This window comes from Ornithorhynchus anatinus, chromosome 8, assembly GCF_004115215.2.
Source record: "Ornithorhynchus anatinus isolate Pmale09 chromosome 8, mOrnAna1.pri.v4, whole genome shotgun sequence".
NCBI classification, from domain to species: Eukaryota; Metazoa; Chordata; class Mammalia; order Monotremata; family Ornithorhynchidae; genus Ornithorhynchus; species Ornithorhynchus anatinus.
The window spans coordinates 40,203,751-40,229,512 of record NC_041735.1 but is presented as its reverse complement, the minus strand read 5'-3'; the positions used below and the strand labels follow the sequence as shown (position 1 = coordinate 40,229,512).

General features: G+C 45.7%; 2 protein-coding genes across 6 annotated transcripts in view; both read left to right on the top strand.

The window, feature by feature from the left end:
- Positions 1–11,859, top strand: part of LOC100083893 (collagen alpha-6(VI) chain) — a 78,699-nt gene extending 66,840 nt beyond the window's left edge. For 4 of the 5 annotated variants that reach the window (XM_029070786.1, XM_039912829.1, XM_029070781.1 and 1 more), the window contains 4 exons: positions 7,068–7,784; positions 8,303–8,414; positions 9,705–9,949; positions 11,522–11,859. In XM_029070786.1, coding sequence (XP_028926619.1) covers positions 7,068–7,784; positions 8,303–8,414; positions 9,705–9,949; positions 11,522–11,535 — 1,088 coding nt within the window. In that variant the 3' untranslated portion in view covers positions 11,536–11,859. Of the gene's footprint in view, positions 1–1,352; positions 1,829–7,067; positions 7,785–8,302; positions 8,415–9,704; positions 9,950–11,521 lie in introns of those variants that run through there. The other variant, XM_029070788.1, reaches the window with a different exon arrangement.
- A 10,174-nt stretch (positions 11,860–22,033) lies between these two features.
- The window catches only part of COL6A6 (collagen type VI alpha 6 chain), an 86,460-nt gene continuing 82,731 nt past the window's right edge, over positions 22,034–25,762 (top strand). Inside the window, exon 1 of the mRNA XM_007666174.2 lies at positions 22,034–22,258. The gene's annotated coding sequence lies outside the window, so the exon portion shown is untranslated. The remainder of the gene's footprint in view (positions 22,259–25,762) is intronic.

Here is a 25,762-nt window from a genome sequence, read left to right as displayed (position 1 = left end):
CCGTGTGACCGTGGGCTAGTCACTTAAGCTCTCTGTGCGTCAATTTCCTTAACTGCAAAATGGGCATCCAGTACCCGCTCTCCCTCCTACTTGACCGTGAGGTTCATGTGGGACAGAGACTATGGCCCACTTGATTAATCTGTATCTACCCCAGCACTGAGAACAAGTGCGTGACACATAATAAGCACTTGACAAATACCGTCAAAAAGTGAAATTGGGATCTGTCGAGTGGACTGTAAAGAGGTCTTCCTTTCTATTACCTCTCTTTCTCTCCACAACATACGAAGCCTTTACATGCCATTGTGAAAGGTGGCTGTTCTAGAATAACCTCTGATTTTTCTATATGGCAAACCTGGGCCTGGAATTTTGGGTTTATTTTCAAGTCAGAAAAATTCTCAAAGACATACATACCTCTCTAGATTCTCTGTGTGTATATCCATGCTCATTTTCACTAAAATGTGTTTGGCCAGAATGCCTAGATTTGAAAACTATGTCCTCATTTCGTTCAATGATTATTTGGAAGCATAAGGAAATGACAGTTACACCATTTTTTTCCTTTGACCTGCATCATCTGCAAATCTGGCTTAAGTGTTTCTCCTGTTAAAACCTTTTTCAGTGGCTTATTCTTACAGATTCATATTCATGAGTCTGAGATAGCTTCTTAACAATTTGCAGCATGCTTTGATTTTACATTTTGAGCTCTTAATTGCATCTGATTCAGAAGCTGTATCAGGTGGTCCAGGATCTGACACTGCTAGTGAAATGTTTTAATTATTCTAGAAAACCTTATTCCAATCAACCCTACATAAAGATGTGGTTTTGCAGTGAAAGTATTCATATGTGGGAGAACCAAAACATTTTATCAGCCTTTTCACCAAAGCACTTTTATCTCTGGAAAAGCAGCATTTCACTTATCTTCCAGCTCCAAAAAATAAAAAATCATCAAAAAACTAACCATTTCTGGAAGCCAACAGTTTTGCTGACAAAAAGAATCGAATTATGCATGCCAACCAACAATTTGATAGATAAAGCAGTTGCCTGAGTAAATGGGACCAACCGAGTGTCTTATATTGTAAACAGTGGCCATCTGTTTTCACATGTCTTGCCCACATCTCTATAAGCCACAGCCCATAATAAGTATGGGGATTTAATGTGACCTGTGAAAATACTGGAAAACATTTTAGTAAATCAAAATCTGAGTGTCCGTTTCTTGTTCTCCTTATACGGAAAGGTACCCTGTGTCAGGGAAGATTGAGGTGGATATATTAGGATTAAAAACAATTTGTTTTTGAAGCCATCTTTTTATTTTTGTCATACTTTAGTTGAAATGGGCTTTTTGTTTGGTTTTTCAGATGACTGTGAGTCAAGATGATAATCTTAGCAAGAATAAGATCAAATTTGGCTGAAGACATAATTAATTGTACATGGCTCTGGCAGGAAAATACAGATTATCAGTAATCCCCACTTTTCTCCTTCAGTGAGTTGAGAGAAGGGAAGAATTTGATGGAGAAACATGGCAGGTTGTGATAGACTGGATACAGTGAGGGTATCTCATCCCTGAGAGAATAGAGTTTTTTCACCATTTTGAACACCATCTCTGAGCCCACGAGTGGTCTCGAGGGACTGTATGCTACTTCTATCCTCATTTTTGGTAATTGGGAATAGTTGCCGAGATGTACTGTTGTGAATGTTCCCATGAAAATTTTTTCTTTATGGATGGTTTACTACTCCGGTTCAGTGTTTAAATTTGATCTCTGAGAGATAAGTTTTGACCATGGTTTTGATACGTACCGGATGTATTGCTTAAATAAACATTTATGATAACATGCATAAACATTTCTATATGCTTTGTATGCATCAGAGTTCAAAATGCGGTCATAGTGAACTCTGACCATAGGGCTCTTGGACAAAGCCATGTCCTCGGGGAGGCCAGACAATCTATAGAGGTTTGCAGGCAAAATTCACCAGGTTGATTCCTCTTCCAAACACATGGCCATCTCACTTCTCTCCTTACCACATTCCTAACCTGTTTCTTACTGCCCGGTCACATCTCCTTTTTCTCTCCTCTTGCCTCATGTACACTTCCTGCTTTCCTCCTGCCACCTGAAAGTCCCCATGCCCATCCTTCTGCCTCTATCCTTGCTCTCTGGAACGGGGAAAGCAAAGGTCCACCCTGAAGAGAGAATAGGCTGGGAGTGACTGGAAGGAATATCAATCAATCAATTGTATTTCTTGAGAATTTACTGTGTGCGGAGCACTGTACTAAGTACCTGGGAGAGGACAATACAACAGAATTAGTAGATGTGTTTCCTTCCCGTAATAAGCTTACAATCTAGAGGGGGAGACAGACGTCAATATGCATAAATAAGTAATTTGTAATATATAATTTTAAAGATAAGTGCTGTGGGATCGGGGATGAGGTGAGTATAACGTGTCCACAGGTCACAGATTGAAGTGCGTAGATGACACTCTAGGGAGAGTGAGCCGGGGAAAAGAGGGCTAAATGGGGAACGGCCTTTTGGAGGAAAGGTGACCTTAGTAATGCTTTTGAAGGGGGTGAGAATGGTGGTCTGGTTTTCATGGAGAGGGAGGGAGTTCCAGGCTAGGAGGAGAACATGGGAATGAATTAATAAAAGGGGTCGGCAGCAAGATAGATGAGATCGGGACACAATGAGTAAGTGGGCACTGGAAGAGCAGAGTGTGTGGGTTGGGCTGTAGTAGAAGACAGGTGAGGTAAGACGGGGTGAGCTGATTGAGTGCTTCGAAGCCAACAGTAAGGAGTTTCTGTCTGATGTGGATGGAGGTGGACGATCAACTATTGGAGATTCTTGAGGAGCAGGGAGACGTGAACTGAGCATTTCTGTCGATAAATGATTCGTGCGGTAGAATGAAGTACAGGTCGGAGTCGGGAGTGATAGGAGGCGGTGAGGAAGCAGATGCAGTAGTCAAGGTGGGATAGGCTCAGTGGATAGGCTAGGCGGGGTCAGCAGGGGAGCAGTTTGGATGGAGAGAAAAGGGTGGATTTTAGCAATGTTGTGAAGTTAGAACCGACACACTGAGGAGTGAATTTTACGGAGCTTTCTTCCTCGGGGGCTCTCGATTCCAAATGGGATAGCCCCAGGGCCTATCCGGCCTCATCACACACTTCACCTGTAACATCTGGGGAATCCAGTCTGGTCCTCTTTGCCCACCTGGGGAATTCACGTGAATGAATTTCACTATAATCAAGAGACACAGAGCTATTCCTTTCACTGGAGAGTATTTTATTGGGCTATAAGTCAGTACAGACATGCCCTTAATTAGTGATCCCTGCCTTTGTGCAAACTTCCAGACAGATGTAGTTTAAAAACATCAAAAATAGGGGATACAGCGCTTAGAACAGTGCTTGGCACATAGTAAGCGCTTAACAAATGCCATCATTATTATCATCTTGCCAGATGCCAACAAATCTGATGTCTAGTCCGTAGCCACAGTTTAACGAGTAGCTCCAGGACTTGAACACATATTCCTTTTCTTAACACTAAACCCCAGTGGGATCTAGAAATCCCAATTTTCTCTTTACCAAATCAGCCATCTACTGGTTTACCACTGACCTTGCACCGGCACATCTCTGCACTTGGATCTGTGAACTCTGGACAAGTGATATTCACCCCAACCCCACTAACTTCTTGAGGCAAAAGGGCATGCAGGTTATTATGAAGTGCTACACACAATTGGAAGAGTGCTGTGGACTAGCAGTAATCCTGAAGAAAATCAGTTCTACACCAGCTTACACCCTAGGGAATTTTACACACACTCAGAGATTTTCAACTCTGAATTTATCGCTGCTACCAAATCCTGCTATGGAGGGAGTATGCCATCCACCAATATACAGACATTTGAAAAAAATTGAAAACAAAATTGAGAAGGCCAATGTTGGGTGACAAGTGATATGAAGTTTGACATAACCGGAGACATACAAAATAGAGGGGATTTTGAGACGTGGCTTTACTACCAAAAGCACATCTGGCTTTGGATAACCGATGAGCCAAACTCACCATTAAATGGCAAAGTGATAGAGGACTTCCAAATTTATCTCACTAGCCTAAACTTCCCTAGTTCTCTGCAGTTTCACACTTCCTGCTAGCTCCACGACATCTCCACATGGAAGCCCCTCTGTGCCCCCAAGTTCAATATATCTGAAATTCCGTCCATCATCTTCTCTCCCAAATGCTCTCCCCATCCTGACTTTTTTCCACTGTACTCCACTTTCTGCTTCTGAGGCCTGCACTCTTGGATTAGTTTTGACTCCTCTGTCTCTTTCAACCACAACACTGTCTTTCACTAATTTCTGTCAGTTATTTCTCCACACCTTTCCAGTTCACTACCCTGGACCAGCCATCCTTTACCACCCCGCTAGTTTAGTGTGTCGGCCTCCTCACTACTCATTTCCCTGTCTCCAGTCTCTCCCCTCTATGGTACGTACTTCATTTGGTAGGAAGGATCATTTTTCTAAAAGGGCTTTCTGTAGGTGTAACCACTCCTCCAAAGCCTTCAACGGTTGCCCATTCCTCTCTGCATCTCGCAGAGACTCAAATTTGGCTTTGAGATGTTCCATCACTTCATCCTACATAGGTTTGTCCCTCTCCCACGACGCCCCGGCTCACGTTAGCTCTTCTTTAGGCAACCTGCTCACCCTTCCTTCTGCTTGGAACCCCCTCCCCCTTCCGGTCCACCAGACCACAGTTCAATCCCTCAGTTAATTTCGAATCTCTCCAAGTCATACCCTTCCAACTACCATCTCTGAATTAATAATTATAATAATAATAATTGTGACATTTCTTAAGTGCTTACAACATTCCAAGTACTCTACAAAGTGCTGGGGTAGATATGAATTAATCAAGTCAGACACAATCCCTGTTCCACTTGGGGCTTGCAGTCTAGGTAGGAAGGAGGATAGGTAGTGAATCCCCATTGTGCAGTTGAGGAAACTGAGGTACTTAAAAGTTAAGTGACTTGCCCAACGTCACAAAACAGGCAAGTGATAGAACCAGGATTAGAACCCTGGTCCTCTGACTCCCAGGCCCGTATTCTTTCCCCTAGGCCATATATTCTGCTATTTCAGCACTTACTCATCCTCTTAGTCACTTTTTCAGTCTCCTTTTCCTCCTATCTGTAAACAATTTTGTCTCTTACTGGCTAGACTGTAAACTCCTTGAGGATGGGGATTACGTCTTCTAACTCTATTGTACTTTCCCAAGAGCTTAGTACAGTTCTGTTGCAAACAGTAGGTGCTCAATAAATATTAACAGTTAAGGACCAAAATATCAACCATGAGGTCCAAAATAGTCAGCTCACTAGCCCTGGAGTTAATGCTCAACAAAGCTCTTCCGTAGAAAGGAACATGAGAAAGCCAGGCGACAGCCGGATACCCACATGACTACTTTATGGTGAACTGAGAGGGCACATGCGAGCAGGGCCGGCAGAACAGACTTTGTGACAACTTAGTCACGAACAGTCTCAAACACTGAATGTGTGGAAGAAAACAGCATCCAGAGCAGTCTGGTGAACAACAATCAGGAGACGATCACTTGCCTTGGACAGTGATTTTGGGGTGATCAGGATACCAAAAGTCAGTTTCAAGAAGAATACCAGACCCACCAAGTGTAAAATGGCGCAGTGCAACAAAAAACTCTATAGGCTCACAGTGTGAAATATATTAATGACATAGATCTCCGCTCCAGTCACACGTATGGTGAGGATCGCATTCTCTACGGAAATGAAAATTTTATAAATTCCCCTGGTATTGTCAAATTTACCCTCCAAAAAGTATTAATCCCCAACAGAATCTAGCCCAGTAACAAAATATATTCATGTGAATGCTCCAAGGGGACAGAGAAAGTTTATTTTGGCCTTACCTTTGAAGCATGAAAAGTTTTATTCTTAGGTTTTTGCAAAATGAAATATAGCAGATTACAAATTGGGTATTATGAAGTAGTTGTCAAAGATTTTACACATTGTTGACAAAAGATGTAACCTCTTGTAATGGAAGAGGAATTATAAAAAGAAATAGGAACTAGAATAGTACAGTTTCTTTGTGAAGTCATTTCCCAAGAGCCGTGATTAAAGCTGTGGTGCTTCCTCCATTTAGAACATAATGTTCTATCTCTGACTCTTTTAGATTCTCCATGGTCACTAACAGGTAAATGAATAGAGTTGGTAGGGCCTAATTATACACGAAATGATCACTTTGACCATTTTGTTCTGAAAATGCTAGAAAAGTGTGTTGCACAGATTGATTTACAAAATGTATCTGCACAATGGTAGACAAAGTACATGGAAAGCTATTTTTCTGAGGTAAATACTCTAATCTCTGAAATGATTAGTCTCTCATTTCCATTACCCAGTATGGTTTAAAGTTCATTTTGCTCAGTAATTTCACGTGTGAATGCTGGCCTATTAAGGGTTTTTAAATGCTCTGAAAATCTTTAAAAGATAATGAAATCACGATAAATGAACTATCCCCCAGTTTTAAGGACTTGTCAATGTCAGAATGGGGGTAAAAAGTGCAAGTTTTGTCCCTAAATTTATGTCAGAAAAGTAATCTAGTGCATCTATATTAATATAAAGATGTATGTATCCATCCTTGATTTTTTAGTGCCATTGAAGCTAGCTAGTACGTGATAAAAGGGCTCAGGATCAGTGTGCTCTTGGAAGCAAAAAATCAAATTTAATTTGGAGGTTTTCATGGTGTGTCTACAGGATCTGTTTGAATCAAGAAAATAAAGTATGTGACTTTAGAAGTGTTGTAGTTCAGGATGGCCCACATATGACCGTGAAACGCGTGTGCTGTTTTCTTGGCACTCAAGCACATTCATGGAGGCATTCAAAATCCTATATTTTTGTGTGTAGACTGTAAACTGCTTGAGGGTAGGGAACGTGTTTTCCTTCTTTGAATTCTTAGTACAGTGCTCAAATCCAATGGATAAAAAACAGCAAGACCCTAATACGTTGGTGACTTTTGAGTACTTCTTTCATGTCTGGCCAAGAACTTTAATACCAGAATTTGTCTTCTTTTATAATTCTAGATGAAATAAGTCACATGAATAATTTTGCTGCAGAAGACAATCTGAGAGAAAACGGGGAATGGGATACTTCTGAGTCTGCCAATCCCTTTTTACACAAGGCATACATAGATGTCGCTTTCCTGTTGGACGGCTCTCAAAATGTGGGGAGTACTGAGTTTGAAGAAATGAAAGACTTTGTAAGATCAGCAGTTGAGAATTTTTATATTGCTTCCGACCCAATGACCTCCACTATAGGCGACAGAGTGGCCGTCCTAAGCCACGCTCCTCCGGGCTATCTGCCCAATACCGAAGAATGCCCAGTCAAGGTGGAATTTGATTTAGTGACATATAACAATCTACGTCAAATGAAGAGTCATCTCCAAGAATCTTTTCAACAACTGGATGGAGATGCTTTCATTGGCCATGCTCTTCGGTGGACAGTTGATAACATCTTCTTAGGGACACCCAATCCGAGAAAAAATAGAGTCATCTTCGTGGTGACTACTGGAAAAACCAGCTCTTTGGACAAGGAAGTACTAAAGAAAGAATCACTAAGGGCCAAGTGTCAAGGATATGCCATATTTGTGTTTTCTATGGGCCCCGCGCACGGTGATGAGGAACTGGAAGACTTAGCCAGCCACCCCCTGGATCATCACTTGGTTCGGCTCGGCAGAATCCACAAACCTGACTTCGATTACATTGTGAGGTTTATTAAGCCGTTCATAGTCTCAGTCAGACGTAAGTCATTTGCTTGTTCCTTCTCTTTGCACTTAAAGTGGGTTTAATGTTTGCAAGTGGAGCTGATGTGACAGCATCAGTAATTGGAGCGCTTTAGGAACCCTCGACGTTAGACAGAGGAAGCAGTGAGAAACCTGGGCTAGAAGTCTCACTGTTACTGCTTTTTTTTTTTTAAACAAATCTTTCTATAGCATTCACAGGGTTTTCACGTGTATCCTCTTATTTTACCTTCACAACATCCTTGTGAAGTAGAGAAACCATTCTTATTTCATTTTCGCATAGGGAAACCGAGGGGCAGAGGGGTTGCAACTTGCTCCAACTCAGGTTACAAATCAGTGGGCTGATTAGGTGGGGTTCTTAAGTTCCCATTCGGGGCTACCTGCTGGACTTAGCCGTCTTCCTAGTAGAGCCTGAACGGATGAAATCTTTGTACAATTAAACTAAATGCTGTTTTTCAAAATAATTCAAAACTACAGGCTTCTAAATGTCAGACTCACCGAATGCTGCTTTCTCACCAGGCGCAGTAAACCAATATCCTTCCACAGATATCATGGAAAAATGTATCAATATCAGCTCTCAGATAACAGCCCCTCCAGAGGTAGAGGATTTTCTGCAAGAACATACGATACTGTGAGTGGAGAAGTTGTACTGTTTGTTTTCATAGTGCTATGAAGAGCCATAAAGAAAATCATCCTGCTCTGAGATTAATGAGATTTTTTTTCCTTTCACGGTGCAGAAATGTTTTTGTATCAACGTCGCTATTTAGAATGAGGGCTCAGGTCTAACCTGAGGTTAAGGGTTAGCAAACAAGTAGCATGAAAACTACAAATAGAAGTCATTTTCTGCATAGGATTCAGGCCACACACATCTGAGAGGCAAAGCTAGCAGCCATGTAAAAAAGTTCACAAACTCCATCTGCCTTGATGGCAGTATTGGCACCTGGATTGTTAGTTAGCTAATAGTAAGATTTTGTTCGGGTGCGTTTTGTTAAAATTCAGCATGCTACAACTTAAAGACAAGGGCTTAATGACATAAAGGCAGAATGCAGTGCTGGATCAGGAGGTCCCTGTGCATGCTGACAGTTGATATCCTAGGGGGCCGGTTACTTTGTGGTCCCCAGTGACCCCCGAGACTGCCCCGAGGCCTTTAGGTGGTAGCATGGTGAAAGGAAAGCATGATACTGCCACGAAGGTGAGAAGTGGGACAAGCAGATGCGACTCCAAAACCTTATCTGCATGCTACCATTTCTGCTAATGTCGGGCTAGCCATAAAGATCTGCCCAAGCAAATTTAGCTAAAACCGATTCTTTTCTACCAAAAAATTCCTTTCAAAAAACCCTCTTTCCCTGAGGAGGCATATCCACGGGCTGATGTGGGAATGAACGAAAGAACTGAAAGAGGAAGAATTTGGGGGAGGGGAGGGGAGGGAAAGACGAAGAACTCATGGGAATGCAAAAATCGATATGTCAGTGAGGAAAGCAGAACTGAGTGAATATTTGAAATCCCATTTAAAATCAGCCTGGTAGTAAAACCATAAGAACTTCGATGCTTTATTTTACAATTAGTAGTACTCAAAATCAATCAGTCAGTGGTATTAACTGAGCACTTACTGTGTGCAGAGCACTGTACTAAATTCTTGGGAGAGTACACCACCACAGAGTTGGTAGATACTTCCCTGCCCATAATGAGCTCACTGTCTACAGGAGGAAGAGATTCATCAATAGAAAAATCTCTCATTTAATATCTTAACCTATTATGAAAAATGGTTCATTTTCCAGTGAAATATCATGTTGCACATGAATGAAACTCCACATCCAAAACTTAATTCCTCAAATTTCACTGACTCGGGCTACACTTTCATATCAAGCTGATCGGCTTTGCTGTTTTCCCGCTGTTTTGCTGATCCGTTTTCCACGTTCAGCCTCCTTCCAGACCTATATGAAGTTGACTCAGCCAACGGTGATGCTTTTGCAGCAAATGGTCCCCAGGACTATCCGTTCATTCTGGTAGAAGGTATTTCAAACAATGATTCTGTGGACAGCATTGACTGGATCAGAAATCTGAACAACCTTCTTTCAACCAGTGAATTAATGGTCAAAGAAGAACCACCGTGTTCAGAAGAAAATATAATCCTTACTGAGACTCAGCAAGAGGAAAACAGTGACGGTAATCTCCTATATTACTTTGTATAAAGGACTGAAGTAGTTCAGATCCATGACACCTGGAAAGTTTCCAGTACTTGACCAGTCACGACTATGGGAGGGAGAGTCAAGGAGAGGCCTGCCTGTTCCATTCCTAGCTCGGGCAGTAGCTAGTGGGTGGAAGGCCAGCTGCTACAAGTCAGCAGCATGGGAAGCAGCAGCCTGGGAGAGAATTGAGCGTGGAGACTCAAGTTTACTGCGCAGAAGGCGGCAGTGGTAAACCGTGTCCATATTTTTACCAAGAAAATTCTCCGGATATGCTACCAGAAGGACTGCAGGTGGAGGTGGGGCATTCTGGAAGAGATGTGTCCACGGAGTCGCTTTGGGTCGGAGACTATTCCAACAGCATAAGACGAGCTCAGATCCAGAGATTTGATAACCAGCTAAACACTTCTTTGTTTAGGTGATTTCCTCAATTTTTCAGTTTAAATGTAGCATTGGGACTGCAAATTATAAATCGAAGAGACCTCCCCTTTATCTCCCCAATGATGCAGCAGTTATTCTAGTACTGAATGAATTCATCTTCCTAATATAGCATCACTATGAAAAACAGAAAATACCTAGTCTTTTCTACTGATTTAGATTTATTTCTCTCTATATTTTTGTGTTCCTAGAAGAAATTAACATTTTTTATTCTATGCCTATTTTTAAAATGTTTTCTTAATCTTGCATGCGGCCTGAAAACTCTTTATGAGCTGTTCTGTAGGAACTCTTTGTGAGCTGTAGGACTTAAAAGATTAAAAGCAAAAGAAGAATTAGGCAAGTGTCCCTTATAAACAGATCCTTTTTTGGTTTTATTCTTTAAACTCCTATATCTGGTTTACTTAGAGAACAAGCTGCTTTCTCATATCCATTTCTCAACACAATCGGAGGGGAAAAATAAAATGAGCTGGATTCGAGATTCCAAGAAATCCGAGTTGACTTACCCCTGCTTGATGACTGTATGCTTTCACTTTTCACTTGCGGGGCATTAGTTTTGATCGTGCTCAAGTCTGTTTCCTATTTCGTCTGAATTCAGTGAGCTCACGGAAGGTATTTACTGGCATAGTGAAGAAGAGGTTTGACCTAAGAAAGAATGCAAAATAAACTGCTCATTTCCTAAAGCTGTGGGTAATGCTCATTTCAGTCCCTAAACTAAACTAGAATTACAAACAACCCTGTACGTGAATATAGCCATATTTACCGTTTATGCAACCATGTAGAAGTTCTTGATCAAGAGATACCGCCATCAACAGTAATTGCCATGAGAGAGTATTATTTGCATACTTGTTAAAATAGAGATTCAGTCCCCGTTCTCCCCCACACTCAGATGGTGAGCCCCATGTGGGACAGGGACTCTGTCTGCCCTGCTTATCTTGTATATACCCCAGTGCTTCGTAAACTGCTTGACACAAAGTAAGCATTTAACAAAATATCACTTCCGCATGTCGTATTAGAGAATAGATGAAACATATGTGATAGAATGAAGTGTAGTTTGTGTTGGGCGTCATCATTAATGGATGCTTATTAGTAAAAACCAATTTCTGGTTTTTTTCAGATGACGGGGAATAATTCCATAAGAATGAAGTCTGATTTGATATTCCCTGGTGGTTTAAGCAAACACATATAGTTCTCACTTTGCCAGCAGTACCCATTTCCAACTATAATACAGAAGAAACCAGTCATGAAAAGCTGGTTATGAATGTTCGGAGATGAAAGCTGGAAGAAGAAGGTTCCATGGTGCTATCAGACATTTTAATCCCCTTGGTAACTGGAGGAGGCTGTCACACGAGATAGTCTGATCTGTCTGCATATTGGTGCCAACTTCCGGCTCCATTATGCATCTTTTACCTGTGCATTTTATTTATCTAACCTTATAAAAAACTTTTAAATCTCTTTTGTTGTTTGCCTTATGGTTTGTGCCTCAGGAAAAAAGTATCCTTCATAATAAGACCACATAACTGAGAAATAAATAGGTACTAAAAATGAGTAAACATTGGCTGAGTGGTTTACATTTTTTGGGGCAAAGAAAACTCTCAGCAAAATTTGAACTTTAATTTTCAATCACTAGCCACCTGCCCAGTTTTTCCAGTTTGATTTTGAATTTTCAGTAGACTATTAATCTGCTGCAGCTACAGGTGGATTTTGAAAAGAATTGAACTTGGCTTTCAGACACCGGTAGGAGGGAGTCACAGCATTATTGGTATTTGAGTAAGCCAACCTGTAGAAGTCAGCTAAGCACTTTGGAAATTATCTTCCTTTCAGCCCCTAAACTAGAATTACAAACAACACTTTACATGAATATAGCCATAGTTATGCAGCCATGTAGAGGTTCTCGATCAAGAGATCCCGCCGACAGCAAGAATACTTGCCATGAGATAGTATTACTTGCACACTTGTTAAAATGGAGATTCAGTCCCCGTTCTCCCTTGCACTTAGACTGCAGAGCCCCATGCAGGACAGGAACTCTGTCTGCCCTGCTTATCTTGTGTTTACCCCAGTGCTTCGTAAAATGCTTGACCCAAAATATCACTTTGCCATATAAATATGGTAGGGCGCCATTTCTGGCCACTTGCTATTTGGGGCAACTCAATCACCATTGATTAAGAGGGGAAAGGCACAAAGAGAGAAGGGACTTCAGTGCACTTTGGAGCAAGTAACAGGCTTGGTCATCTAGGCATGTCTACACGTGCAAGTGTGTCTATACCTAGGCCATTTCCATCAACAGGGTTAAAAGTATGTTTAGCCTGTGCTTAATCAAGAAGTTTGAAATAGCCCTATTCAAACCAACCAAGTGATATTGGAAAATGTCAGATTTAGTGTGACTCTGAAGCAGTTAAGGTAGGAAATCACAAGGCCAGGAATTAGAGTGGAATTGCTGACAGGCATTTTACGTGTTCTGCTTTCCCTACCAGAGGGGAGCAAACCGATCCATCATTCATTCAATCGTATTTATCGAGCGCTTACTTTGTGCAGAGCACTGTTCTAAGTGCTTGGGAGAGTATGCTATAACTGACTCGGTGGACACATTCCCTGCCCACAACGAGGCTAGAGGGGGAGATGGACATCCACGTAAATAAATGAACAAATAGATATGTACATAAGTGCTATGGGCCCAAAGGAGTGGTGAATGAAGGATACAGATGCAAAGGTTACACAGAGGGGAATGGGGAAGGCCGCTTTTAATAAGGCTTTGAAGGTGGGGAGAGTGATCCTCTGTCAGATATGAAGATGGAGGGCGTTCCAGGCAAGAGGCAGGACAAGAGCTAGGGGTCGGCGGTGAGACGGATGACTCCGACGTACAGTGAGTAGGTGGGCATTTCAGAAGTGAAGTGTGTGATCTGGGTTGTAGAAAATCAGAGAGAATATGTATCTTGCTTCGGCTGAACTGTACGTCCCAAGCACTTAACTGATTTTCCCGTGAAGGGATAGAGCTTCCAGGAGCATGAATTTTTGGGATTGGGACGTTCTCTTCCGGGTCATCATTACGGCCAGAGGGGTTCTAGATTCAGAGTTCATCAGTGGGAAGATGTGGAAAGAATAAGAGTAATGGTATTTGTTAAGTGCTTACTATGTGCCCAGCACTGTTCTAAGCACTGGGGTAGATACAAGGTAATCAGGATGGACAGAGTCCCCGTCCCACTGGGGCTCACAGTCTTAATCCCCTTTTTACAGACGAGGTAACTGAGGCCCAGGGAAGTTAAGTGATTTGCCCAAGGTCACACAGCAGGCAAGTGGCAGAGCCAGGAAAGAATGTCTTCTGCTGGCTCCAGGTGACTTTGAAGTCACTCACCGCTGGGACTGCTCATCGGGGCTGCATAAATTGTGGCCCAGAAGCTTCTCATTTGTCGTGGGAGTCTTGAACCCCCTCGAGCTGCTGGGGAAAAAATAAATCTTGGATGTCAGGGAGGCCTGATAGGCTGAAGAGTGGAGTAGTCGACTAACTGGCACACCCACTCCTCCCACACACTTTCAAACAATGGAAGTCCATGTCCAAGATCAAATTCATGAAGTTTTCTACTCCTGCTCAGGATTTGATTTGCTCCAAAATGAATAATGTTAGGTTTTTCTTGGACTTCTCAAAATGTATTGATTTTGTTCTTGGCCTAAACTTCCAGTCCCTCAAGGAAAAAGAAAATGTTGACTTGGTGCCTGATGTAGGAAGACAGCAACAAATCATTTGTGACTCATGGAAACAGTTCTCATGCAGTATGTGTTGATTAATAATCTTACTGTTCTCAGTTGGAATGTTCACCAGTAACATTATCAGCCAGTGCTTCTAAATCCAAAGCTTTATCAGGATAATAATAATAATAATAATAACGGTATTTACGTACTTACTATGTGCCAGTGTGGTAGACATAAGGTAATCAGGTCCCACTGGGGACTCACAGTCTAATTTAGAGAACCGGTTTGAATCCCCACTTTGCAGATGAGGGAACTGAGGCACAGAGAAGTTGTGACTTGCCCAAGGTCACACAGCAGATAAGTGGTGGAGTGAGGATTAGAACCCAGGTCCAGGCACGGTACTAAACTCTGGGGTGATTACAAGATAATCAGGTTAGGCACAGGCCCCATCCCTCATGGGTGTCACAGTCCAAGTAGGAGCGAGTAGGGTTGAATCCCCATTTTACACACGCTATAACTGAGGGACAGAGAAGTTAACTGACTTGCCGAAGGCCACACAGCAGAGCCCGGATGAGAACCCAGGCCCGTGATCTTTCCACTAGGTCACGATGCGTCTTATGATCTCTTTTTGTCTGCACGTTGCTTCATGAGTGAAATGCAATTTATTTACATAAACCAAGTAAAAAAACACTCGAACAGAGTGGAACCTAGTCAATCTGGTTTGTATTATCCCTCCAAAGGAGGCTGGACAGAGATTCCTCTGGGGGTACGGGAGAGAGCTTTAAGAGAAGACGCTAAACAATGAGAAATGAGAAATGAGATTAAAATATATTAAAGGGAGAGCACCACTAAGTACTGATAAAATGATATAACACTAATAAGGGAGGACAAAATATCTACGACCTGATGATTATTCAAAATCTACCATCTCAGTACGGTCAGAATTTGGATTGGAACCTTCAAAGTTCTCTAAAATCCCACCTCCTCCAGAAGGCTTTCCGAACTAATTGTTTTTCTCCCGGGTCCCACCTGCCAAACCACCACCTCAACACTCAAGACTCACAACCCCTAGGCTACTGTTGGTCAAAGAGACTTATACATCCAGCGCTTTGAACAGTGCTTTGCACATAGCAAGCGCTTAATACCATTTTTTTTTCTATCGAAGCAGTGTTGAATAGTGGATAGGGCAAGGGCCTGGGAGTCAGAAGGACCTGGGTTCTAATCCTGGCTCTGCCACTCGTCTGCTATGTGACCTTGGGCAAGTCACTTTACTTCTCGGTTGCCTCATCTGTAAAATCAGGATTAAGTCAGTGAGCCCCGTGTGGGACGTGGATGGTGTCTAGCCCGATTATCTCATAGTTATTCATTCAATCGTATTTACTGAGTGCTCACTGTGTACAGAGCATTGTCCTAAGCGCTTGGAAAGTACAACTAGTCAACAGAGACAACCCCTACCCAACAACGGGCTCGCGGTCTAGAAGGGGAAGACAGACAACACAACAAAACAAGTAGACGGGCATCAGTAGCATCAAAATAGATTAACAGAATTATAGATATATACACATCATTGTTGAAATAGAATAATAAATATGTACAAATATACACAAGTGCTGTGGGGAGGGGAAGGGGGTAGAGCAGTGGGAGGGAGTTGGGGCAATGGGGAGGGGAGGAGGAGCAGAGGAAAAAGGGGGCTCAGTCTGGGAAGGCCTCCTGGAGGAGGTAAGCCTTCAATAGGGCTTTGAAGAGGGGAAGAGAGTTAGTTCGGCCGATGTGAGGAGGGAGGGCATTCCGGGCCAGAGGCAGAATGCGGGCCAGGGGTCGACGGCGGGACAGGCGAGAACGAGGTCCAGTGAGAAGGTTAGGTGACCAGAGGAGCGGAGTGTGCGGGCTGGGAGGTAAAGGAGGGAAGGGAGGTGAGGTAAGAAGAAACAAGGGGATGGAGAGCTTTGAAGCCAAAAGTGAGGAGTTTTTATTTGATATAGAAGTTGACAGGCAACCACTGGAGATTTTTGAGGAGGGGGGGTGACATATCCAGAACGCTGATCCAAGCACCACTGCATCAGCCTCCTCACCGAACTCCCTGCCTCCGGTCTCTTCCCCACTCTTGTCCTCGCCTCACTTTTCTTTCCATGTCACATTTCTAAAAGAAGTTTAGTCCTAATCTCCCCACTCCTCAAGAACCTCCAGGGGTTGCCCATCCACCTCAAGATGAAACAGCATGAAAGTACTCAATCAGCTCTCCTCTCCAACCTTATTTCTCTGATTTCCTACCACAACCCAGTCTGTAGACTTTGTTCCTCTAACACCAACGTCCTCACTGTACTTTAACCTCATCCATCTCACCACTGACCCCTTACCCAAATCCTCCCTCTGGCCTGGAACTCCCTCTCCCTTCATACATTTCAGACCATCACTCCTCCCACCTTCAGAGCCTAATTAAAATCACATTTCCTCCAAGAGACCTTTCCCCATTAAGCCACCTTTTTCCCCTACTCCCTCTTCCTTCTGCATCACCTCTGCACTTGGCTCAGTATCCTCTGAGCGCTTGATATTCACCCCACCTTCAGCCCCACGACACTGAGGCACACATTTGTAATTTATTTATGAATTTTAAAATCGGGCTCCCTCCTCTAGACTTCGAGCTCCCTGTGTTCAGGGAATGTGTCTACTGACTCGATTATCTTGTACTCTCCCAAATGCTTAGTACAGTGCTCGGCACACGGTAAGCACTCAAATACGTCTGATTGACCAACAATTCATTCCTCATCATCCATGTGTAAATATTGTCCTTTTGCACAGGCAGTGTCTGGTGCCGTTTTAGTTTCTCTCCCTTTGACTCACAATCTTCTCTAAACTATGCTCTTGATTCACTCCATCTCTAATGTTGCTGCATGCCAAGTTTCTTGCGCTTGTCGTCTCCCCCCTTTCCGCGGCTTTGCCACGTCGTTTAGATTTTTGCTTCATCGTATCCTTAAAACGTTACCACTCTCACCCCCGCAGAAAAGCTCTCCATCCCGTAGCCGCACGGATGCTCGGCTGCAGTCTGCTCTCTTCACATATCCTGCTCCGTTGAGGGCAAGATGCAATCAGCCTGGTTTCGATGTTGGTGAATCAGAAGCCGGACTTGACCTCACCGTCTGCGATCCCTCCGGGCCGTGTGTTGTTAAGCAGAGGGCGCGTAGATAGTTTTAAGAGCATTCCTCTTCAAGTGGGATGTGACTTCTGGAGTTAGAGCAGTTCTCACAACTACAGTTGCTCTACAGTCTTACAGAGTGGTCAGTCTCCCAAACAGCACAAAGCACCAGTCTTCTTGATCTGATTTTTCTTCTCTACCTCCATTCATTCGTATTTACTGCTACTAATAATGGTATTTGTTAAGCGCTTATTATGTGCCAAGCACTGTTCTAACTGCTGCGGTAGATACAGGGTAATCAGGTTGCCCCATGTGGGCTCACAGTCCTAATCCCCATTTTTACAGATGAGGCAACTGAGGCCCAGAGAAGTTAAGCAACTTGCCCCAAGTCACACAGCTGGTAAGTGGCAGAGCCGGGATTAGAACCCAAGACCTTTGACTTCCAAGCCCGGGCTCTTGCCACTAAGCCACGCTGCTTCTTGAGTGCCCATTGTGTGCAGAGCACTGTACTAAGCGCTTGAGAGGGTACAAAAGAACAACAAAGAGAGACATTCCCTGCCCACAACACACTCACAGTATGGAGGGGGAGGCGGACCTTAATATAATAATAAATAAATTATGGATATTTACATATGTGCTGTGGGAATGGGAGGCTGAATAAGGAGCAAGTAAGAGTGGAGTAGAAGGGAATGGGAGAAGAAGAGAGGGGGGCTTAGTCCGGGAAGGCTTCTTGGAGGAGATGGGCGTTCAATAAGGTCTTGAATTATCTGTCTGATATAAGGAGGGAGGGCGTTCCAGCCCAGAGGTAGGATGTGGGCCAGACATCGGCGGTGAGACTTCAAATCCAACAAACCCCAGCTCTCCCTAACTTAAAAGCCCTTCTGAAATCACATTTCTTCCTGGAGGCCCTTCCCGATGTAGTTCGAAACCTCCCCGGTGCCCGCCTCCCCACTGGACTCCATGGCGTGGTACAGAGGACACGGTGTTTGCAGCGCCTAATGATAATATTTTGGTATTTGTTAAGCGCTTACTATGTGCCAGCCACTGTACTGAGCGCTGGGGTGGAGACAAGCAAATCAGAGTGGACACAGTCCCTGTCCCACATGGGGCTCACAGTGTCAATCCCCATTTTCCAGATGAGGTAACTGAGGCACAGAGAAGTGAAGTGACTTGCCCAACCCCACACAACAGACAAGTGGCAGAACCGGGCACAGAACCCCTACCTTCTGACTCTCAGGCCCGGGCTCTATCCACTATCCACCACATCATCTACCGTAGAGGTGCAAGAAACAGCACCCAGTTCTCTAAGCCCTTTTGACCGACTTGGCTAACGTGGAGGAGGGAGTGTAACTCCCCGTATGGCCCCCCACATTTCTGACTTTTTTTTCCTTCTCCACTCACTCACCATCTACAACTGGCAATTCCGCCTAGAAACCCATCGGATCCCTTGTGTTCCGTACGGTTACTTCCAGCATCTTTCATTCATTCATTCACTCATTCAATAGTACTTATTGAGCGCTTACTATGTGCAGAGCACTGTACTAAGCGCTTGGAATGTACAAATCGGCAACAGATAGAGACAGTCCCTGCCCATTGATGGGCTTACAGTCTAACCGGGGTAGACAGACAGACAAAAACAATGGCAAGAAATAGAATCAAGGAGATGAACATCTCATTAAAACAATAGCAATAAATAGAATCAACAGAACAATGTTAGTATTTGTTAAGCGCTTACTATGTGCAGAGCACTGTTCGAAGCGCTAAGGTAGATACAGGGTAATGGGGTTGTCCCACGTGAGGCTCACAGTTAATCCCCATTTTACAGATGAGGTAACTGAGGCCCAGAGAAGTTAAGTGACTTGCCCACAGTCACACAGCTGACAAGTCGACATTCGAACCCATGACCTCTGACTCCCAAGCCCGGGCTCTTTCCACTGAGCCACGCTGCACTTAGTATCCCAACTTAAGGCCGGGGGAGCAGCTAAATCCTGAAGAAAGTAGGGTTCCGGTCCCTACACGGTGAAACTGTAACGTGGGGGTGGGCAAATTCTTTAGTCCAAGGCCTATCTGAGTCTGAAAAAATGTACCGTAGGCCGTGGATTCTCACAACACCTGCAAGGACCACATCCCCTTTTCATCTACTTTCCGCCCCCGGGCCGGGGGCTAGGATCTGGGCACTTGTGAGGCCGGTGCTCTGTGGTGGAGGGCTCGGGGTGCTCTTCTCCTCCATCCACCCTCTCCTTCTGCAACAGAGCCCAAAGGCCTCAATGGCGAGGCAGTGTGATCTAATGGGTGGGGAGTCAGGGGATGCAAACTCTAACCCAAGTCCCGCCAGTGGCTGCTGTGTAACCTTGGGCAGGTCCCTTAACCTCTCTGCCCGCCTCTTCATTTTTTAAATGAGAATTAGATAACCGCTGTCCCTACTTCGGAAACTGTGACGGAGACTGGATCTGACCTGATGATCTTACACCTACTGCAGCTCAGGGCACGTGGTGAGCGTTTAATAAATGACGTAACTGAGTAAGGGTTCTGCGGGCCAGAACGGGGCATTACTGCATCCCCCTGATTTAGGGCCTCCCAGAGCCGGGGGAGGCGGTGCGGAGGACTAGGTTCTTCCTGCCAGCTCGACGGGTTGGTGTCTATGCCATTATTTCAGTGGGATCCCGTAACTACACCTCACTCCAGGGGGAACAACATATGTGTAAACCCACCACGCTTGTGAGGTGGCGAAACTCCTTGGATGTGCAATATGGGCCCCTTCCTTACCTCTCAAGACCAGGTCAGACCTGACCACTGTGTCCTGGACTTAGCTCAGGTTTAGCAAGCCTGGGATGAGGACTAGAGCAGGTCGGGCTGAGGAATTCGGGCTGAGAATGATGGTGAAATGGTGATCACGTGGTGGTCTTTTCCGCACACATGCCAACTGTAATCACTCTAAATGTGACCATTTTGGACCCAAGAAACTATAAACATGGACCGAACCCTAAGCCCCACTAATGCATGTGGTATTGACACTCTCATGGGAGTTTCCCGGTATTCCTGAGAAAGTCTATGATTCCAGCTGGGTGCATACTGCTGCTGTGGAACATTTTGGATTAATGCCCTATCTTTCTGGTCCAAGAATCCTGTCTCGAGGAATAGCATAAAAAGCATTGGATTGGCCCAGATGAGCAGCTTCATTTGCAGAGCTGTGGTGTGCGGTTTTTTCCTATTGCTCTCTCTCCTCCCCTCTCCCACTGACCGGGAGGAGCTGACTGGCCTGGGAAAGGTGCTCAAATCTGCATCCCACCCGTATGATGAATGCAGAACTCAAAGGTTGGTATAGGGAAATGCTTCCTCTCTATCTTGCTTTGTGATTGGGTTTGGGAATTGATGGTGACTTCCCTTTCTTGGTGTGTTGTGTGGTAGCTTCTCCCTTTAAAATGAGTTTGGTGGTGACCTCGTGCGTACATTGCACGCTGTGGAATTTTTAGTAAAAGCACGTGAAAGGGAGCGGGTACCACGTCAGGTAGGTAAACTCCTAAAGTGTCGCTGCCGCTAGGAGCAAGGAACGCTGGGCTACAGTTCCAGGGTAAGCAATTTCTTACCTCCCCTTTGCCTTCCACGACTCTACATCCCCACTGAACCCTGCCCTCCCTCACTCCGTCTACCCTTATAAAAAATAAATAAATACAAAATACTTGAGCCCAAGGATGGCTTCAGAAGGAAAGCGAGGAAAGCCATCACTTCAGGGAGCCATACACCGGGAGATACCTTCCTGAGTCCTTCCAGAGATGGTGGCCAACTGGGACCTTCCAAAAAGGGACACTGTGCAGCTTCTCTCAGAAATGACGGTGTCATTGCCCTTCTCAAAGATGGACGTAACCCATTAGTGGGTGTACGTGGGAGGTCTTGGGGTTGCCCGGGGTGGTTGGTCAAGGGGTGACTGTCGGGGCGGTTGCAATGGCTGAGAAATGCACTTTTGTGAAATGTCGGGTTAGAAGAGTCATTCATTCATCCAATAGTATTTATTGAGCGCTTACTATGTGCAGAGCACTGTACTAAGCGCTTGGAATGTCCAATTTGGCAACAGATAGAGACGATCCCTGCCAAGTAACGGGCTCGTAGTCGAAACGGGGGAGGCAGACAGCAGAGCAAAACAGAACAAAACAAAGCACACTGTGTGCAGTCTGACATAATAGAGTCGTGCAGAATGGGGGAGCTGCAGGGGTACGGATCTTCTGACCCTGCCACAGCTGGGGTTGAGCCCCCACCCTTTCACTATTTCATCCTGGGCCCGTTGCCTGCCCCTCCCCTGTAAACACTGCCACTATACCAATTCTGTCTAGACTACTGGACTGGGAGTCAGAAGACCTGAGTTTTCAGCCTGGCTCTGCTGCTCACACCGACGGGTGACTTAAAACTTTTCTGTGCCTCAGCTTCCTCTTGTGTAAAATGGGGATCAAATAACTGTTCTCCCTTCTCCTCGGACTATGAGCCCCAAGTGGAACCGGTATCGTGTCCAATATGCATATCTCCTATCTACCCCAGGGCTTGGTTTAGTGCCTGACCCACAGTAATCGTTTACCAAATTCCACAATTACGATTATTGTTACTCTTACCGTCTCCTCCTTCCCCCAAACCCTAACTTCAGCTCTAACCCAAGGATTTGGGGGATGAGGACAGCGGGTGAGTCAGACAAAAGTGGAGGAGGGAAAAGCCTGGGACTAGAGGGGCCGGGATCGGGGCCAAGAGGCGGAGGGGGAGGGACCAGAAGCCACAGATAGGGAAAGGCAAAACGGGGCGAGGTGCTGGAGGGGATACAAGCTTACAGAAAGAATCTCACCCTTAGATTTTAGTCCCACAAAACCTTCCTTAGACTTGACCCGGTGGGAACCAGCGCAAGGTCAAGTTTGAGGTGTGTGATCGCAGCCGGAAAATGCAGGCGTGCTGGGATGGAAGGGACAAGGGGGTCCAGCTTTGAGGCTGCCCGGAGCCAGAACTGACCGAGCCCCCGCTTCATCCACCACTGAATTCAGCGGCTACTTATTCTTGGTAAGAATACATCAACTCAGTCACGTCCTGTCTCCCGGGTGTTTTTTTTTTCTTTTTTCCCTTCACTGGGGTTTCAAAAATCTGCCCAGATGCCCCAACCTCAGAAATTTCACCTCAAGCATGGGGTGTCTGCCAGGGAAAAGTCTGTCCAGGTTCCAGTGTGCGGGTGCCCCGTAGTGGGGGCTGGGGCGTGGTGGGGTAATAATATATTATATATTGTTAATATTGTGCTATAATTATTGTAATTATATAATAACTCCTCGCTCTTGGCTTCAAAGCTTTCCAGCACCTAGCCCCCTCTTACCTCACCTCCCTTCTCTCCTTCTCCAGCCCAGTCCCCACACTCCGCTCCTCTGCTGCCGCTAATCTCCTCACTGTGCCTTGTTCTTGTCTGTCCCACCCCTGGCCGACATCCTCCCTCTGACCTGGAATGCCCTCCCTCCTCACATCCCCTAAACTCTCTTCCCCTCTTCAAAGCCCTACTGAGAGCTCACCTCCTCCAGGAGGCCTTCCCAGACTCAGCCCTCCCTTTCCCTCTGCTCCTCCTCCCCTCCCCATTCCACCCCCCACCCAGCCTCTGTTCTTCCCCCTTCCCCTCAGCATTTGTGCCTATTTGTATATATTATTACTCATTTTGTTAATGATGTGTCTATATCTATGATCCTATTTATCTTGATGATATTGATGCCAGACTACTTGTTCTGTTTTTTGTTGTCCGCCTCCCCCGTTTAGACTGTGAGGCCGTTGTTGGGCAAGGATTGTCTCCATCTGTTGCCGAACTGCACCTTCCAAACGCTTAGTCCAGGGCTCTGCACACAGTCAGTGCTCAATAAATACTATCTATGATTCTACTTATCTGTTTTTGAAGGTAGCGATGCCTGACTGCTTGTTTTGTTTTGCTGTCTGTCTCCCCCTACACAGTGAGGCCATTGTGGGGCAGGGAGGGTCTCTATCTGTTGCCGAATTGTACTCTCCCAAGCGCTTAGTACACCGCTCTGCACACCGTAGGTGCTCACTAAATACAAGTGAATGAATGAAAAAAAGATCCCACTGTGACTTCTAAGTCAGAATAAACCGAAGGCGGGTTCGTTGTGGGGCAGGGATGGTCTCTATCTGTTGCCGAATTGTACTTTCCAAACGCTTAGTACAGGGCTCTCCCCACCGTAAGCACTCAGTAAATACCATCTAAGATTCTATTTATTTATTTTGATGGTAATGATGCCTGACTGCTTGTTTTGTGTTTGGTTTTGCTGTGCGTCTCCCCTCTTTTTAGGCTGTGCGTCCGTCGCGGGGCAGGGAGGGACTCTCTCTCTGTTACCCAACTGTCCATTCCAAGCGCTTAGTCCAGTGCTCTGCACCCTGTAAGCGCTCAATAAACGCTATGATTCTATTTATCTGTTTTTGATGGTAGTGATGCCCGACTGCTTGTTTTGTGTCTGTACTTGCTGTCCGTCTCCCCTCTTTTAGACCGTGTGCCCGTCGCGGGGCAGGGAGGGTCTCTCTCTCGTCCAACTGTCCATTCCAAGCGCTTAGTCCAGTGCTCTGCACCCTGTAAGCGCTCAATAAGCGCTATCTATGATTCTATTTATCTGTTTCGATGTTAGTGATGCCCACCTGCTTGTTCTGTGTTTGGTTTCGCTGTCCGTCTCCCCTCTTTTAGGCCGTGCGCCCGTCGCGGGGCAGGGAGGATCTCTCTCTCATCCAACTGTCCATTCCAAGCGCTTAGTCCAGTGCTCTGCACCCTGTAAGCGCTCAATAAACGCTATGATTCTATTTATCTGTTTTCGATGGTAGTGATGCCCGACTGCTTGTTCTGTGTTTGGTTTCGCTGTCCGTCTCCCCTCTTTTAGGCCGTGGGCCCGTCGCGGGGCAGGGAGGATCTCTCTCTCGTCCAACTGTCCATTCCAAGCGCTTAGTCCAGTGCTCTGCACCCTGTAAGCGCTCAATAAGCGCTATCTATGATTCTATTTATCTGTTTCGATGGTAGTGATGCCCGACTGCTTGTTCTGTGTTTGGTTTCGCTGTCCGTCTCCCCTCTTTTAGGCTGTGCGCCCGTCGCGGGGCAGGGAGGATCTCTCTCTCATCCAACTGTCCATTCCAAGCGCTTAGTCCAGTGCTCTGCACCCTGTAAGCGCTCAATAAACACTATCTATGATTCTATTTATCTGTTTTCGATGGTAGTGATGCCCGCCTGCTTGTTCTGTGTTTGGTTTCGCTGTCCGTCCCCCCTCTTTTAGACCGTGCGCCCGTCGCGGGGCAGGGAGGATCTCTCTCTCATCCAACTGTCCATTCCAAGCGCTTAGTCCAGTGCTCTGCACCCTGTAAGCGCTCAATAAGCGCTATCTATGATTCTATTTATCTGTTTCGATGGTAGTGATGCCCACCTGCTTGTTCTGTGTTTGGTTTCGCTGTCCGTCTCCCCTCTTTTAGGCCGTGCGCCCGTCGCGGGGCAGGGAGGATCTCTCTCTCATCCAACTGTCCATTCCAAGCGCTTAGTCCAGTGCTCTGCACCCTGTAAGCGCTCAATAAGCGCTATCTATGATTCTATTTATCTGTTTCGATGGTAGTGATGCCCACCTGCTTGTTCTGTGTTTGGTTTCGCTGTCCGTCTCCCCTCTTTTAGGCCGTGCGCCCGTCGCGGGGCAGGGAGGATCTCTCTCTCATCCAACTGTCCATTCCAAGCGCTTAGTCCAGTGCTCTGCACCCTGTAAGCGCTCAATAAACGCTATGATTCTATTTATCTGTTTTCGATGGTAGTGATGCCCGACTGCTTGTTCTGTGTTTGGTTTCGCTGTCCGTCTCCCCTCTTTTAGGCCGTGCGCCCGTCGCGGGGCAGGGAGGATCTCTCTCTCGTCCAACTGTCCATTCCAAGCGCTTAGTCCAGTGCTCTGCACCCTGTAAGCGCTCAATAAGCGCTATCTATGATTCTATTTATCTGTTTCGATGGTAGTGATGCCCGACTGCTTGTTCTGTGTTTGGTTTCGCTGTCCGTCTCCCCTCTTTTAGGCCGTGCGCCCGTCGCGGGGCAGGGAGGATCTCTCTCTCATCCAACTGTCCATTCCAAGCGCTTAGTCCAGTGCTCTGCACCCTGTAAGCGCTCAATAAACGCTATCTATGATTCTATTTATCTGTTTTCGATGGTAGTGATGCCCGCCTGCTTGTTCTGTGTTTGGTTTCGCTGTCCGTCTCCCCTCTTTTAGACCGTGCGCCCGTCGCGGGGCAGGGAGGGTCCCTCTCTGCCGCCCAGTTGGACCTTCGGAGCGCTTAGTCCAGGGCTGTGCACCCCGGAGGCGCTCAGTAAATACGACGGAATGAGTGAGTGGATGCAGGAGTGAAGAGCGGGCGCCGTCATGCGCGAGTGCGAGGGGGGGGTGGACCCAGGCCTCCCGCCGCTCAGTCCGGGGCGCTAAGCCCAGGAGGCGCTCAGTCCATAGGACGGAAGGAGCGCGGGGGCAGGATTAGAACCCGTGACCTCCGGCGGGGGCGGGGGAGACGCTTAAATCG